We start from the raw sequence: 15,547 nt of genomic DNA, 5'->3' as shown, positions 1-15,547 counted from the left end.
CACACATCACACCCTATTTAATCACCAACACACTCCATGGAGCTGGAGTGAGTACCCCATTTTCAGATGAGAAGCCCAAGGCTCTGAGAGGGAGGTGAGTGGCACAGGGCATATGCCCTGACTACACAGGCCTCAAGCTCCCATCATCTCCTGCTCTGAGCTCTGGGCCACCTCTAGCAGCTGACCCCTCTGACCAGGTAGGAAGATGGCCCGAGCAGGCCCCACGGTAGCTTTGCACAGAGAGCAGTCTGGGGCTTGCGTGAGTTCAAGCGTCACCGCGCTGTCTGAGAGTGGAGGGGTGTCAGGCTTGCTTCCTGTCTGTCTGCAACAGCCCGGCTGGCCAGAGGCGGCCCTGGAGACCCATGGTGTGAGTAATGTCTTCCTAGGGATTTGCACTGTCACAAGAGCAACCCCTTCCTTACAAGGGACAGGGAGCAGGGCCTCTACTTGTGGGCCCCTGACCCACACACTGAGCGGGGGCTAGCACTCAGGTCCCAGTCACAGCTGTGCCACTGCTGTGTGCTGTGACCTCAGGAACCCCCAGCCTCACTGAATCCGTGTCCCAGGAGGATACAGACTCAACAGCCTGCTCTGTCTGGGAATCCTCACTGGAGCTCCCCCCCTCTCCCCCGCCACCATCACACTGTAGAAAGACATTTGGTCTTAATCATTCTCGTGTTTTTCCGATGATGGGGGGTGCGGGGAGTGGTGTCCCAGGTGGCAGCTGGGACTGAGCTGTCAGCCTAGAAGGAGGCAAACAACCCATGACTCAGGCAGGGCACGTCACAGCTGGTGGAAGGAGGGGTGCTTGCCACCCTGTGGCTGGGGGTTGCTCCGGACACAGGGAACTCCAGCTCTTGGCTCTCGGCCAAACCCAGTGCCTCCAGCCCTCACCTGCAGCTTGGCCATGGCTTCAAGGGCCTCCCAGGCATTCTGTGCCACCTGCCCAGAGCAAACCAAAGACAGGGATGCAGAAACACCCAGCTGGAGGGTGAAGAGCCCCCCCCGCGCCCCCCCCATAAGCCCTGAGGCACCTTCGAGCCCTTGGGGTTGAGTCCCATCACAAGTGACTGTAACTGCATTTCAAACCAGAAGGTTATACAAATTAGTTGTTTATTTTGCCTTTTAGTATGACAATTCCAAAATTTAACTTGAAGATAAGTACAGAAGCTGCTGTGACATAAAAGGAAAGAGTCACTTGGCAATGCTCCGAGTCCTCCACTGCTGGCATCCAGCCTCCTGCCTGCAAGGATGGCCCCAGGCATGCCCAGCTGCCCAGAACACAGGCAGAAAGGCAACACCGTGCAAAGTGAGGAGTAGGGATTTGTGCAGTAATACATTTAGTTTAAAAAAAAAAAAAGGACTGGCTATTTGCCTAGAGTACGTCCTATATCAATAGAATGTAGAAACCAGAATTGTTGCCAGCACTCAGCAGTCTTGGCTGCTGTCGGATAGCTGTCGGCATGACTGCAAGTAGCCCCGAGGCTACCTGGGGTAAGAAGTGGGCCCATGCATACATAAGGAGAAGTCAGTGATGGTCAAGGCTAGAGGTCAGAGATGGCACAGAGGTGCAGAGCGATTCCGGAGGCTCAGGTTTACATAAATACGCACAGAGGAGTCGTGCACGCAGAAGAACTTGTTATATAAAATAGATGTACATAATCTAGAAAACCTTGATAAAAAATAGTCTATAAAAATATAAACTGTAGTGAAAATATACAAAAGTATTAACAAATGTTCAACCCACACAAAACAACTCACCAACGTGAAAGCTGGCAGTTCCCACCTGGTGTGATGAGCACGGCTCCCCTTGGCCATGGTGTGTGTGCCCGGGAAGCAGGCTGGAGGCCGCCCCACCCTAGGCTAGCACCTGTCAGAAGGGCCCTCCCCGTGGGACCAGCAGGGGAGGCACTGGAGGGTACAGAGCAGCTCTTTCCTCAACAGCACAAGGAGAGGGGAAGCGTTGGCTCAAAATAGTGGGACCAAACCCTACAGTTCTGGAGGAAGGAATCAGCTCCATCCCGTCCCCAGTCTGGAATCGGGCCAAGCATTCCCTCTCCCACCCCTCTAGACACCTAGCGCTTTATTCCAGAGAGGAGAACCTCCTAGCAAGGGTTCCTGGTCCACTTCCCCCACGATCTCTCTGCTCTCCCATGCCCACTGCCTGACCACTGATGCTGAGAGCCTGGAAATACTAACACGCCACCACCGCTCAGGGCACGGCTGACACCGGCCACACACAGCTGGTCCCCGGGCCCAATTCAGGTGCTTTTAAGATGAGTCTTTTCAAGGCAGAACAGACAAAACAAGCATATTCCTAAAGGCAGCATTTTAGCCCACAGGACACAGCAGTTCCAGGGGGAAATCAGCTTGGAAACTGAAGTCTCAAGGAAGCTGGAGCTGACCTGTGGGGCCCCAACCCCATTCCTACTGCACCTCCTGGGCTGCTGGCCGCTAGGCTGACAGCAGGTGTGGGAGGTGGGGGCCGGGAGGCGGTCTCCAGCAGCCCCAGTGGCCCTGCGGGGGTCTGTGCAGAGTGGCGAGGCCGCAGCCCAACTCACAAGGCAACTTCCTGAAAACGGCAGGCCTCAAACAGCTGCTCCCAAAGACCAAAACGGTGATAAAGTATGTTCTTGACACCTGAAAACAGACGAAGGCTTTTGGCAACATACAGAGGCCAGCTCCCTGTACACAGTGAGAAATCAAATTAACCAGCTTGACCAAAGAAAAGTTGAGCTTGGTCTAGTACGCTGAAATGCCATCCTAGCTATGATACTGCTAGAAGGTTGACAGAAAAAAATGCTTATGAAAAAAGTGCTGCTTCAAACTACACTGCTTCAATAGTCTGTGTTTTGCATCAACTAAGGATTATTTACAATTTTTTCCAGGTAGTGTAAAACAATCCGTGTCAAATTTTCTTTCCTATTTGAGTAATACTGTCCAGGAAACATTGTCTCATATCTACACATCAGGGATGGTCCACAGAGTGATTAAGCAAAAATAACCTTCCCTGCGGCAAAGCCTCTTTCCAGGCCTTCAGAACGGTAGTAGTTCAAAAAAAAAAAAAAAAAAAAAAAATTAAAAATAACGGTAGTGCTCTAAGTCCCAGAATTACCTAGGCAGCCTCACATACTGGGAGCAATGGTGACCCCACAGGGGAGGCCAGCTGCCGAGAACAAGGATGCCCCCGAGTGGCAGTGGGGAGGGGACGCGTCTGGGAGGGCTCGCCAAAGCTTTGACCTCAAGTGAAGGCTTCCCAGCCCAGGCCCTGGCAGCCGGCCTCCTGCCGTCCCAGCCAGACACACTGGCTGTTCCCGAGGAAGCCACAGTTCCCAGCTGCCCAACAGTATTCACTCTGCCGCTGCACCGTCGCCCTGCAAGGCACCCCCGGAAAAGCTCCCTCCATCCCCCCCAACCAAGGGTGGGCCTGCCGTGTAGGAGGATGATCCACAGTTTCCCTGGAATCCCATCCACACGGGTAGAATGAACCAAGGGTCAACTCGCAGATGGAAAGAAGAGGTTTGCACAGAGCCTCGTGGAGCCATGCGGACAGTGAGCGTGTGGTGTCTGGAGAGCCAGGCCCTCCCCCAGCAGGCTGGGAGTTACTATTTGAAAGGCTGTGCGTGGAAGGGCAAAAGCTATCCCAGAGATGGGGCAGGGCCAGCACCCTGAAGCCACCAGCAGAAGGTCTGTGGGCTTTCTGTAGGTCGTTTCTGAAAAAGGGATGTGCTTCCTTTCCTAAGGAAGTTCCTTTATTCACACCAACCTTATGCCACCCAAAGCAGTCAGACTCTGGCCCAGGAGTGTGTGAAGTGCAGTGGGCACCCTCCACAGCAACTGTTGAAAACGTTGCCCACGACGGCCCACGACGTACAGGAGGTACCACAAGGGGAGATGGCCCACGTAAGGTTTTCTAAGCACAGTCACCAACAAAGCTGACAGATGCTGTAAATAGACTCTTGAAAATTGCCAGCTCTAAGCCTAGCGATGCACTGATCAGGCGGAAAGCATGACGGGATACGAGTAGCCACGTGCCATGGCATGAAGATGGCTGTAAACAGATTAGACCCCCACCCCGAGTGGAAATGAGAAAGTGCAGTGTGGCTTTGGACATCTGCCCAGCAGACTTCCAGAGACCACGGATGTTACATTCTGGCTTTGAAACGAGCAGAAACATCTCTGCAGTTCACCCTTTTGGCACACTTTGGTTGTGAAGGCAGGAAGAGCGGCGTCACGGGCTGGGAGTGGGTGGCACTCAGGAGTCCTCCTCCTCGTCGCTGACCAGCTCGCCCTTGTCAGGGCTGGTGTCCCGGTCACGCAGGAAGTCCTCCCGGATGGCCTCCAGCTCCGTCAGCTCCAGCCGGACCTTCTCCAAGTGGTAGGTGCGCCGGTTCCGGATCTGGCGCAGGGGGAATGGGTTCAGGTCCCCAAAGGAGATACCGATCAGCTTCCTGGCAGGACACAGCACAGAGACAGAGCATCAGGGGGGCTCAGGCGAGAGCTCACACACAGCACTTATTTCAGCCCAGCCTGGATCCGGCCTGGGGGTGTGGGGAGGCGGAGCCCGGACACCACGTTGAGGGCCTGATGTAGATATGTCACTCGGAGGCCAGCGCTCATGCAGAGGCTGCAGGGGCAGCCCCCGAACGCCGGCCTGGATCCAGATGCCAGCTCCACCACACGCTCCCCATGGGATGCAGAACAGGGAAAGTGAGCCCCCTTTCCAGCCCCCAATTCCTCATCTGTACGTTCAGGTAACAGCGGTGCTGCCTCCTGGGCACGGGGTTACTCAAGTTGCCGCCCGGGAGCACAAGGACGGGGTCTGGCACTTGCTCAGCGATGGTGGGGGCCACGTGCCTCTGAGTCCTTGGAACCAGCACGAGGCCTGGCGCAGGGTGCGCTCAGAAAGGCTCTGTCACTGGACGGACTGACGCGGCGTGAATGGATGCACGGATGCCCGAGCAAACCTGGGGGTAACTGTCAGACTCAGTGGTGTGACAGGTGTCAAGACGCAGTCCACAGAGAGACGTGCAGTTTGTGGGTTTCGTGGTGTGACAGGTGTCAAGACGCAGTCCACAGAGAGACGTGCAGTTTGTGGGTTTCGTACTATCCCCAGGTCAAGGCACCCGTCTACAGTAAATACTTTAAAATCACGGCACCTTGCCCCCTAACCACTGGCCAGCGGTTTAATAAAAACAGGACTAGCAGGTGCCCAAGGCCTGGCTAAGGGCTTCCAGCACTAATCACGGCAGCCACAGCCATCTGGTGTTGTCACAGAAGCCGGTTCCTCGCACACTAAGCCCCCGCCTCCCTTCTGCCGGCCCCAGCAGCAGGGATCTAAGGCCTGGTGCTCTTGCAGACCCGGGAGAGGCTGTGATGAAACAGCAGTGTCACTGGACTTCCTCCCCGCCTGTCAGAAAACAAACCATTCGCTCCTGCCGCTGCCCCATCACGTGGGGTGCTTTACTGTGATGTGTATATGCCCTTAGCATCCCTCCCTCTTACATACATTTTCAAATTTTATTTATTTATTTTGTTTATTTGGCTGCACCGGGTCTTAGCCGTGGCATGCGGGATCTAGTTCCCTGACCGGGGATCGAACCCGGGCCCCCTGCACTGGGAACACCGAGTCTTAGCCACTGGACCACCAGGGAAGTCCCTCCCTCTTATATTTTTAAACACTCACACCTTAGACATGCTTCACTCCAAGCCAGAGGATGCTCCTGCAAGGAGGTAAAGGGTCAGAAAGGCTGGCTTTAGGAGCCGAGCTCCCCAGAGCATGTTCTAGAACTCGTGAGCAGGAAAGGCCTACTCAGTGTGGGTCTCTGTGAAACAAAATGCTGGCTGGGGACTGGGAACCAGGCCTGCGTGACCAGCCCCTTTTCTCCAACAGCTATTAGTCACAGGCTCCACACACCTGAAATCCAAGTGTCCAGGCCCTTCCTTGCTACAGAAAGCACTGCATTGGATTGATACTGTCCGCTGCCTCCGTCAGGCAGCCACCATCAGTGCAGGCTGGGGCAGCACGGGGGACCGCACACCGCTCTGCCTCGGGCCTCGCAGGTGCGGTCGAGAGATGTGAAAGTGCCCCGTGTCAGCTACGTTCAGAGGACAACGCCTGGCGCGTGCGAGGCCCCGGAAGGTCCTGATTCAGAGACGGGTCTAATCTTGTTGCACCGGACTCCTGACCACATCTCACTCAGTCGCCTGCCTCCTCCTCGCAGAACCAATCAGGGCGCTGCAGGTCGACACTCCTTGGAACCGCTAGTCTGGGGAGCTTATTAAAATACTGGGGCCCCAGTCTAGAGGTGGGGCCAGGGCATCTGCAGTCCTAACAACACCCACAGGTGATCCCGCCGCACAGGGAACTCTGGGTCCAGTGGACGCAGACTTCCTGCGGCAAACTGACAGGAAACTGCACGAAAGCCACTCGCCAGGTGGCGCTGCAGGAGTGCGCAGGACGGCCCGTATCCAGGCCAGGCCCACCACCCCTTGCGTCTCTGCCACCCGGCAGCACTGACGACCCACACAAAACTGTTAGGGGCTGAGCAGGATGCCCTCCACACGCATTAGCTGTTGGAGTGAAGTTCACTGAACGCCACTCTGGTCATCTTGACCCGATGTGAGATTAACAAACGCTCTCAAGGTTCACCCCAGGACTCGGCATCAATCTTTCACAGGCAAACATTATTCTTGGATATCCTATTATTGTTGATATAGCAATAAGCTTGAAAACATCTTAAAAATCTACTTCCCAAGTAAAAGATCCTAACGATAGTGGTGATATCCAAGGAAGCCAGGTGTGGCCTCAGCCAGCACCTTCTCCCAGCGTCCACCTCCCTGGTCCCTTGGCCTCACTCAAGAGAACCACAGGGGAATGGTCCTCCTTCCCCCCTCTCCGGCCCCACACGCTCTCCTGCCACAAAACTCCGGCAGCCCCGGAGCCCTCAGCCCCTCCTGGCTGACCAGAGGCCTGGACGCTGCCCAACCACCTCTCCCTACCTCAGCCAAGGAGAGAAGCCCTCCCTCCCCGTCTTTTAACTGGTGTTTGTCAAGTAGGTTGTCACCCATCAGTGGATCAAGGAATCAATTGAGTGAGTCATGACGAGCATTTTAAATATGCAATAAACAGTGTATTTAGAAAATATATCAGAGGGTACAGCACAGATCTTTGGCAAGCGCTGGAAATATTTCAACAAATTCTTTTGTTTCAGTTACATACACTCCAGTACGTGTGTCCTAGGTTGTGAGATAAAATGTTCTTATTATGGGTGGCAGTCAACAGAGTTTGAAAAACATTAATAAGCTCCAAATGTTTCTCAGTCAAAGGACTCCTGTGGTTTTCAAGAGGCCACAAGTCTGCTGCAGGGATCCATTCCCGTGCAGTACGGGCAGCTCCCAGCACCTCGGCACAGCGAACGTTAGCGCTGCCTCCGTGGTTCGCAGGGACGTACGCCCTCACTTGCCCAATCAGCAGCAGGTCCACAGAACTCCCCTGGAGAACCCAGCCTTGGTCGTCAGGGCCAGAGCAGCTGCCAACTGTAGTTCAGGGGACACACGGACGAGGGTGGCTCAGAACAGGCAAAAAGTGTGTGGCTGGGGAGCGAGGGGGTGAAGAGATTCCTGAACGCTCAGCTTCCCAGGCCAGAAAGCCAGGGGACTTGGAAGTTCAAATTCCTTCTCCACCCCCTTCAATCTGCCCCCTCTTTTCTGTCTCTGGGGGCACCTCGCTGCAGGCTACCACCTCTCTCGCCGGGACCCCCTGGGCTCCTGCTGTCAGTCCTGCTCCAACCTGACGTGCCCTTTTGGTGTCTAACCCTGCAGGGACTTCCCAACACTCAGGATGAAGCACAAGGTCCTGGGCAGAGTCTACAAGGGCCTTAACAGCCCAGCTCTGCTCCCGCCCGGCCTCGATCCCTGCCGCGCCAGCCCCACCCTGGCCGAGCCACTGCGGCAGTTCCCCCAAACACGCCGCGCGCCCACAGCCCTGCGAGCACACGGCTCCTGAGTCCCTCTGCCCGGGCTGCCCACTCCCCACCACCCCTGCCTGGCCCAGGTCACCCGGCCTTCCTCTGGCACTTGCCCCATCCCCGGGCTTCCTCCACCGCAGCTCTGAGCAAACCAGGCCGTAACACTTCCCCACAAGTTCTTCAAGGACAGGGCCTGTTCCTCATCTACCATCCTCAGTGCCTGGCAGAGGGCTTGCCGTGTGGTTGATACTCAGCAGGTGCTCACTAGACAAATAATGTGCTTTGGTTGCGGGGATTCGTGTTTGTTGAATAAAGGATAAAAGCATCTTTCATCTTAGTTCCTCCCTAGTCTCTGGAGGCCGCTCCTTTCCCCCTTTTCCCTGGGAGGAAGCGCCCTCTCTCACCACTGCACACCTGGGAAGGCTCTGGGTTTGAGACGGCCGGGACAGTCCGTTCTCAAGGAAGCAGAGGTCAGGATCCCTGCCCTCCTGGGCGTCTGGGGATTCCCCCAAGGACTCACCTAGCGTCAAGGATAGTGCGAGTGAAGTAACGGAGATACTTGAATATGGACATCGAATCTTGCAATTTCAGGATCTCCTCTTCCTTGTATTTAAAAAGTGCCAGGGCAAAGCGGAAGATAACCTGTGGAAAGGACAGGGAAATCTATGACTAGAGAAGCACCGTGGCTCCAGGCACTGGCTCCAGGGATGGAAGGCCTCCCTGGGCCCTGGGAGCAGCCTGCACGGCCTGCCCTGGGGCAGACACTTGACCTGAGGTGCAATTTCCACCAGTGCCTTTCTTAATAGAAAAAAGGTTTCAACTCTTTGGTGGTTTTCAGCAACACTTCAGCCCAAACCAAAAATTTCCTTAAGGAGTAGAATCTTTGTGGAATCCTTCCACATTTAGCTCACATTTCTAGTCAACAGGCTATATAGAACTAGAAATAATTTTTAAATTAAATCAAAACCAGGGTCCTCTGATTCTGAAACTCTTATAAAGCTCCACCTCCAGAGGCAGTTTTTATCTCACCTACTGAAACTAGGGTCTGAATTTCTGACTTCTGAGTATGGTGAAAGAAAATAATTTTTTTTTCTTTTTTTTTCTACTGATTTGTTTCTGGGTTGCTGCGTTGAGGCCAGAGGGCATGGACTCCTGGTGGTCCTACAAGTTCAAGCAGCTTTGGAACAAACTGCTTCGCCCACATGTAAGGGCACGGGCTGGCTTGCACCAACCTGAACTTTTTCTTATTTAGAAAACAATGTTTACAGAGATTAAATAGATTATCTCTTAACATCCCTACCTGTGGCCCAATAGGGAACACTGTTTAAGCCCTGGTTGAGAATTCTTTTCAATAATGACAGAGTAGATTAAAAAGTTGATAATGTACTGTACTGGACAGAGTGTGAGGTAATATACACACTCAAACTTTGCCGGTGGGAGTAGAAATTGGTTAAGGCCCTTCCGCAGGGCAGTTTGGCATTCTCGATGAGAACTACAGGGTCCTTTGGTTCTGGATTTACCCTGGACCTATAGCACTTCCACTTCTAGGACTAAACCTAAGAATGCACTTGAACCTACAGAAAGACAATTATAAAGAGTCACAGCTGCAGAGTCTGACGTGGCAAAAGACTGCAAACAGCGTAAGTGTCCATCATCAGGGGACTGTTACGTAAATTTCTGGTTCAGCTGTAGAAGGAGATACTACGCAGAGTTTAAAAAAAAAAAAAAAAAGAGCCAGATCTATATGCCCTGATATGAAACTATCGCCAATAAATAATAAATTAAAAAAACATATTTTAGATATACATAAAATACCTTGAAAAAAAGATACAGTACATTGAGAAGAACGGCTGGGAGACGGGGGATCTCTTTTCTACTGCACGCCCTTAGTTATATGATTTGAGTTTATCATGTGTTACTCACGAACTGATTTTTTTAAAACATAAAACAGATTGGGTGGGAGGCTTGTGGGCAGTAGGGCTCTGAAGTTGGCCCCCCGAGTCTGCCCCTGATCCTCTGTTTGCTCTGGGCCTCTACGTCCTCATCCATACAGTGGGGATAATACCGCCATCTGTTTGACAGAAGCTGAGGCTCAGACTGCAAACCGTCAAAGCCCCCATGCCTGGCACAGGGTTTGGCAGAGACTCAATGTTTCTGATAAACGAGCAAGTGACTGCAGTTTCCTGCGACCCCAGACCAACCTCCAGCAGCACCTGGTGCTGGAATCACTCTGCCCCTCGGCACCCTTCGTGCCTCCCAGCTAAGCCGGCCACTCTGCTGCCAGTGCCACTGCCCATGGAGGCATGCAGCAAGCAGACCCACCTTTGGTCCCTCGTAAAGGAAAGAGTCCCATATTTTAAAGAGGATGTCACTAACGACGCTATCCACAAACACCACCAGAAACCAGTTGAACGTGATGAGGGTGTAGTCCACTCTGTACTGTTCAAAGTGGGCATGCAGTCGAGGCAGCTTCTCGCTCATGAGGTCTCTGAACACCCGCTGGTCCACCTGGAGAGGGAGCAAAGGGGAGAAGCGTATGGGGGCTGCCACTGCACCGAGCAGGCCACCCGGGGCCCCGGAGGGGCTGCAGGCCCATCGCCACACACAGCAGGGTAGCTGTTCCAAGTGCGTGGCGGGCTCACCCCAGAGCAGACTGCTCCGCACCCACGCTGGGGTGAGCCCGAGAAGCAGCTGGCCTTGCACACTGCAGGTGCTCACCAAGTGCCCCCTGTCATCCTTTCCACAGGGTATGGGGGTGGGTTCTGTGGCCTGAAAGCCACTCCTGTACTCAAAATGCCCCATGAAAATGGGCTGCTGCAGAGCCGGTGGCGTAGTCGGTCTTGCTAATCCACGTGGAAATACAGAGGGTGCTGCTGCAAAGGGCCATATACCCGAGTCCCGGGCCAAAGAGGAAGTGTGATATCACCACATCCATTCAGCAAATATTTACTGGGCTGTGTGGGGCAGTGAGGGAGCAAGGACTCCAGAGTCAGCTGGACCTGAGTTTGGTTCTCAGCTCTACCACTTTCTAGCCGGGTGGCCTTGGGCAGATTATGTTCTAGACAGCTCTGTGCCTCACCTGGAAAACAGTTAATGACCTGTCTCTCCCAGGGCTACTGTGAAGATTACATGAGACTTAGGTAGACACATATCAAAATAGGTGGCTGTTACCCCTCCATGCTCTGTGTCAAGCAGGGGCCAGTGCTGGGCAGAGAGTTGAACCAGGTTCAGCCCTGACCTCTAGGAGCTAAAAGACGAGTGGGGAAGCCAGATGTATGGACTGTTACGATAGCTGTGGCCACCAGGGCTTGGTTAAAGATGTGTTTACAGAGCATTACAGAGCCCCGGACGGGTCCCAGCCAAGCCTGGAGGAGAACAGCCCTGCGGTGGGAGCACAGGATTCTGGGCAGAAGGGGTGAGAAGGACGCAGCTCAGCCCGGCAGAAGCACCAGGTCCCTGAGGGGCAGACCTCACCTACAGGCCAGGGGCTTTTCCAGCCTTTGTCTGTGACCCACAAGAAAATATACATCAGCCATCACCTAGTCTGTGTGCACAGAAGAGAAACAAACTCACAAACAACACTTAACCTCACAAAGTAGGACAGTTCTACTCTATTCAACTTAATTTGATGAAAAAAACAAAAAAAGCTAGCGCCAATCCCGATTACTCGTGTTTGAAAAACGCAGCAGGCAATGAAGGAGAAGCGTTAAGAGGCTTTAAGCAGAAGAGTGATGTGGTTGGATTTGTACTTTAGATCCATCTCTCCACCTGAAACAGGGGGCCAAGCTGAGGGGGAAGCAAGGCCCCATGGAGGCCCCACCACACCCGGGGCAGAGGTGATGAAAATCTGAACCAAGGAAAGGTGGTGGGAGGAGAGGGGCACCTGGATCAGAACTGTGTAGAGGTAAAGTCTGTATGAACCTACGGACCCCTCTGCTGTCAGAGGTCAGGAAGAGGGGTGCTCAGAATACACAGGCTTCCCACAGGGGCATGGAGAGGGCAGAGTGTGGTTCCCTGAGGCCGGATCATAGGAATGAGGGCTGGGCTGGGGGAGACTGGGACATGCTGGTGCCCGAGGGGCATCTGCAGCAGGATAACTGCAGCCCACCAGAGACCCGAGGCTGAGGCTCCAGGGCCTGGGTGGAGTGAGGTCACCTTAGGTGAGCAGTGAAACCGTGAGAAAGAGAGAGACCAGCAGAGGAAAGCAAGCCACAGATGCACAGTGGGCCAAAGCCAGGCCGTCCAGGAACGAGAGCGCAGTGAGGAAGAGCCAGCTGCACGGAAAGTGTATCCCCTCCTTAGCGTTCCCTGAATGGTACACTGTGAGGGGAGTGTGAACCGGTACAACCATTTAGGAGAGCAATCCGGCAACACCCAGGAAACGGGAAGCCTCACCCTACAGCAAGCCTACTCCTAGGAATGGATCCCAGAAAAACCTGCCAAACTCTCACCTGCATATCAGTCAAGATAAGATAGAAGATGTGATAATTCTTGGGATTACTGGGATACTAAAATAACTAAAAACAATCTAGATAAATGTTAAAATGACATTTTAAAATGTCCTTTTTTTAGGACAATCCAAAACTTTGAAAATATCAATTGTTTATCCTTTTGGGAAGGTTTGCTTTTTAAAAAAAATATAGAAGGCATTATAGTCAAAAATTTTTTTTAAAAAAAGAATGTTACATAGGTTCAAGTAGGTATCATTGGTTGAAATTTAAAATTTTAAAAGGCAAAGTAACTTAAAAAACTAAAAAACATTATTTTTTACAGAAATGATTCCAAAGCATTGTAAAGTCACCCTAGGGTGCACAGAGGATAAAATACAGGAATCATGGTTGGAAACATACATTTTTGTCCAGTTTGCTTTCTGACTAGAAGAGACAAAATTTTGAAGATCTAAATTTGCTGAAATGAAATATAATTAAGTTTTCTTGGAAGACTTAAAAAACAAAAGTATATAAGAAGTTATAGGACTTCCCTGGTGGCGCAGTGATTAAGAATCCACCTGCCAATGCAGGGGACACGGGTTCGATCCTTGGTCCAGGAAGCTCCCACATGCCGCGGAGCAACTAAGCCTGTGCACCACAACTACTGAGCCTGCGCTCTAGAGCCCATGAGCCACAACTACTGAGCCCGTGTGCCTAGAGCCTGTGCTCTGCAACAAGAGAAGCCACCACAGTGAGAAGCCCGCGCACTGCAACGAAGAGAAGCCCCCACTCGCCGAAACTAGAGAAAGCCCGCGTGCAGCAACGAAGACCCAGTGCAGCCAAAAATAATAAATTTATTTTTTTTTAAGTTATAAAACCATCCCATAGTGTGCAAAAAGCATCAGTCTCTCACCTTCTCACCCACATCCACTTCCCACCTCTGTAAAATTCTGATAGGTGGACCAACAGCTGAAAGGCAAGTTGTAAAAGCATCCCACGCATGCATGTGCGGTAGCCACTCTGACAGGCCACTCCTAGACGTCTTCTTCGGTCAGTTTCCCTGGAGGCCCAGCTCCTCCCACTGGGCAGGGTCAGCATCACTCACTAGTGATGGGTCTTCTTTTCTGCTGGTGCTATTCCATCCCTCAACATTTAAACAACGACTACATATTTGCACACACTTCAGGCTTAGCACTGGCCAGGGCTGGGGACAAGAGACAACAGGACAAGGTGCTACTTTTAAGGGGTTATAAACGGGCAAGGGACACAGACAACTGACCACTGGACCAAGAGATGGCGATGTGATGCACTCTGCCCAGAGGGACTGGACTGAAAGTGCCTGAGAGGAAAGGACCAGTCAGCTGGCCTTGAAATGGGAGAAGAACGAGGCACACACCTCTCCTCCCAGGTAGGTGGCAGATGGTGTCTCGTTCTCGAGGCTGCCGGGTGCTCGGCAGATGGCTGGCGTGGGGCAGGCTGCCAGGGACACTTGCTCGGGCCTCTGTTCAGCCCCTCTCCGCTCAAGAGGACGTGGAAGGACTGTATTCATCTCTGTGTCCTCAGCGCCTAGCGAGGCCCTGGCGCACAATGTGCACTGAACTGACGGAGAAGCCGCTGAGCATCTGGACTGCAGCGCAGCGTTAAGGGGCTCAGGCACTGGGCTCTGGCAGGAGATTCGCAAAGCACAGCGCTGGGGGCTGACTGCACACACAAAGCCATCCACATTCTACGAGTGGCCTTATGCAATGTCCATCATAGGAGAATGGTTAAATACCTCAAGTCCATTCACCCAATGGAATATTACAGCCACCAAATATGATGGTTAAAAACTATATAACTGTATGAGAAAATGCTCATGCTGTCATGTGAACCAACCAGGATAATCAGTCTCTCAATCTGGATACCTAAATGTATTGGGAAAAAGTAAAAAGGAAATATATCAAAATGCTAACTGTGATTCTCAAGCTGGTAGGATAACAGGTGATTTTTCGTCTTCTTAATATATATTTCTGTATTACCTAACTTCTGACAGCATCTATTACTTTTAAAGTCAGGGGGAGGGACTTCCCTGGTGGCGCAGTGGTTGAGAATCCGCCTGCCGATGCCGCAGAGCAGCTAGGTCCGTGAGCCATGGCCGCTGAGCCTGCGCGTCCGGAGCCTGTGCTCCGCAACGGGAGAGGCCACAACAGTGAGAGGCCTGCGTACCGCAAAAAAAAAAGAATCCACCTGCCAATGCAGGGGACACGGAGTCGATCCCTGGTCTGGGAAGACCCCACATGCCACAGAGCAACTAAGCCTTTTCCCCTACAACTACTGAGCCTGCGCTGTAGAGCCCGCAAGCCACAACTACTGAAGCCCACATGCCACAACTACTGAAGCCCGTGCACCTAGAGCCTGTGCTCCACAACAAGAGAAGCCACCGCACACGAAGCCCTTGCACCACAACCAAGAGTAGCCCCCGCTCGTCACAAGTAGAGAAAGCCCACACACAGCAACGAAGACCCAATGCAACCAAAAATTTTTTTTAAAAACCCTTAAAGTCGGGGAAAATGTCTCTTTAGAGTTTACATTTATGTTGATGTGACAATGTGAGGCAAACTTTATCTTAAATTCACATACTTAAAATAGGTCTTCCCCTTCTGCCTGTAATAACAGCATTAATAATAATTTTATTGAGTTTTTACAGTGTTCCAATCATATTAAACTCTTTTAATGCATCATCTGAATTCAACCTCAGACACTCTATAAGAGGAGAATATGACACTCATCTTACAGACAGGGAAACTGAGGCACAGAGCTGTTAAGTGATGTGGCCAAGCTCCACAGCTCCAGGACAGGGCCTGTCTTCCAACCCGGCCATGTAACCCCGAGCCAGGCACACTGAGCACACCGAGCACTGATGTGCTCAACCACACCGCTCAGTGGGACTAAGAAAGATCAGTGCTTCATTCTTCTCATTCAGAAACAGAGTCATCTTTTTTTTTTTTTTTTTTTTTTTTTGCGGTACACAGGCCTCTCACTGTCGTGGCCTCTCCCGTTGCGGAGCACAGGCTCCGGACGCGCAGCCTCAGTGGCCGTGGCTCGTGGGCCCAGCTGCTCCGCGGCATGTGGGATCCTCCCGGACCGGGGCACGAACCCATGTCCCCT

At 52.5% G+C, this 15,547-nt stretch overlaps 1 protein-coding gene across 6 annotated transcripts in view; it reads right to left on the bottom strand.

Annotated features, from left to right (window-relative positions):
* Nucleotides 1-3,059: 3,059 nt before the first annotated feature.
* TBC1D2B (TBC1 domain family member 2B) overlaps nt 3,060-15,547 on the bottom strand; it is an 85,629-nt gene continuing 73,141 nt past the window's right edge. For 5 of the 6 annotated variants that reach the window (XM_024754309.1, XM_024754307.1, XM_024754310.1 and 2 more), the window contains 3 exons: nt 10,293-10,478; nt 8,491-8,612; nt 3,060-4,451 (listed from right to left, as the gene is read on the bottom strand). In XM_024754309.1, coding sequence (XP_024610077.1) covers nt 4,256-4,451; nt 8,491-8,612; nt 10,293-10,478 — 504 coding nt within the window. In that variant the 3' untranslated portion in view covers nt 3,060-4,255. Of the gene's footprint in view, nt 4,452-7,070; nt 7,540-8,490; nt 8,613-10,292; nt 10,479-15,547 lie in introns of those variants that run through there. The other variant, XM_024754308.1, reaches the window with a different exon arrangement.

Source organism: Neophocaena asiaeorientalis, unplaced genomic scaffold (genome assembly GCF_003031525.2).
Source record: "Neophocaena asiaeorientalis asiaeorientalis breed wild unplaced genomic scaffold, Neophocaena_asiaeorientalis_V1.1 scaffold743, whole genome shotgun sequence".
NCBI lineage: Eukaryota > Metazoa > Chordata > Mammalia > Artiodactyla > Phocoenidae > Neophocaena > Neophocaena asiaeorientalis.
Note: the sequence above shows the minus strand (reverse complement) of the source record. Positions and strands in the feature narration are given on the sequence as shown.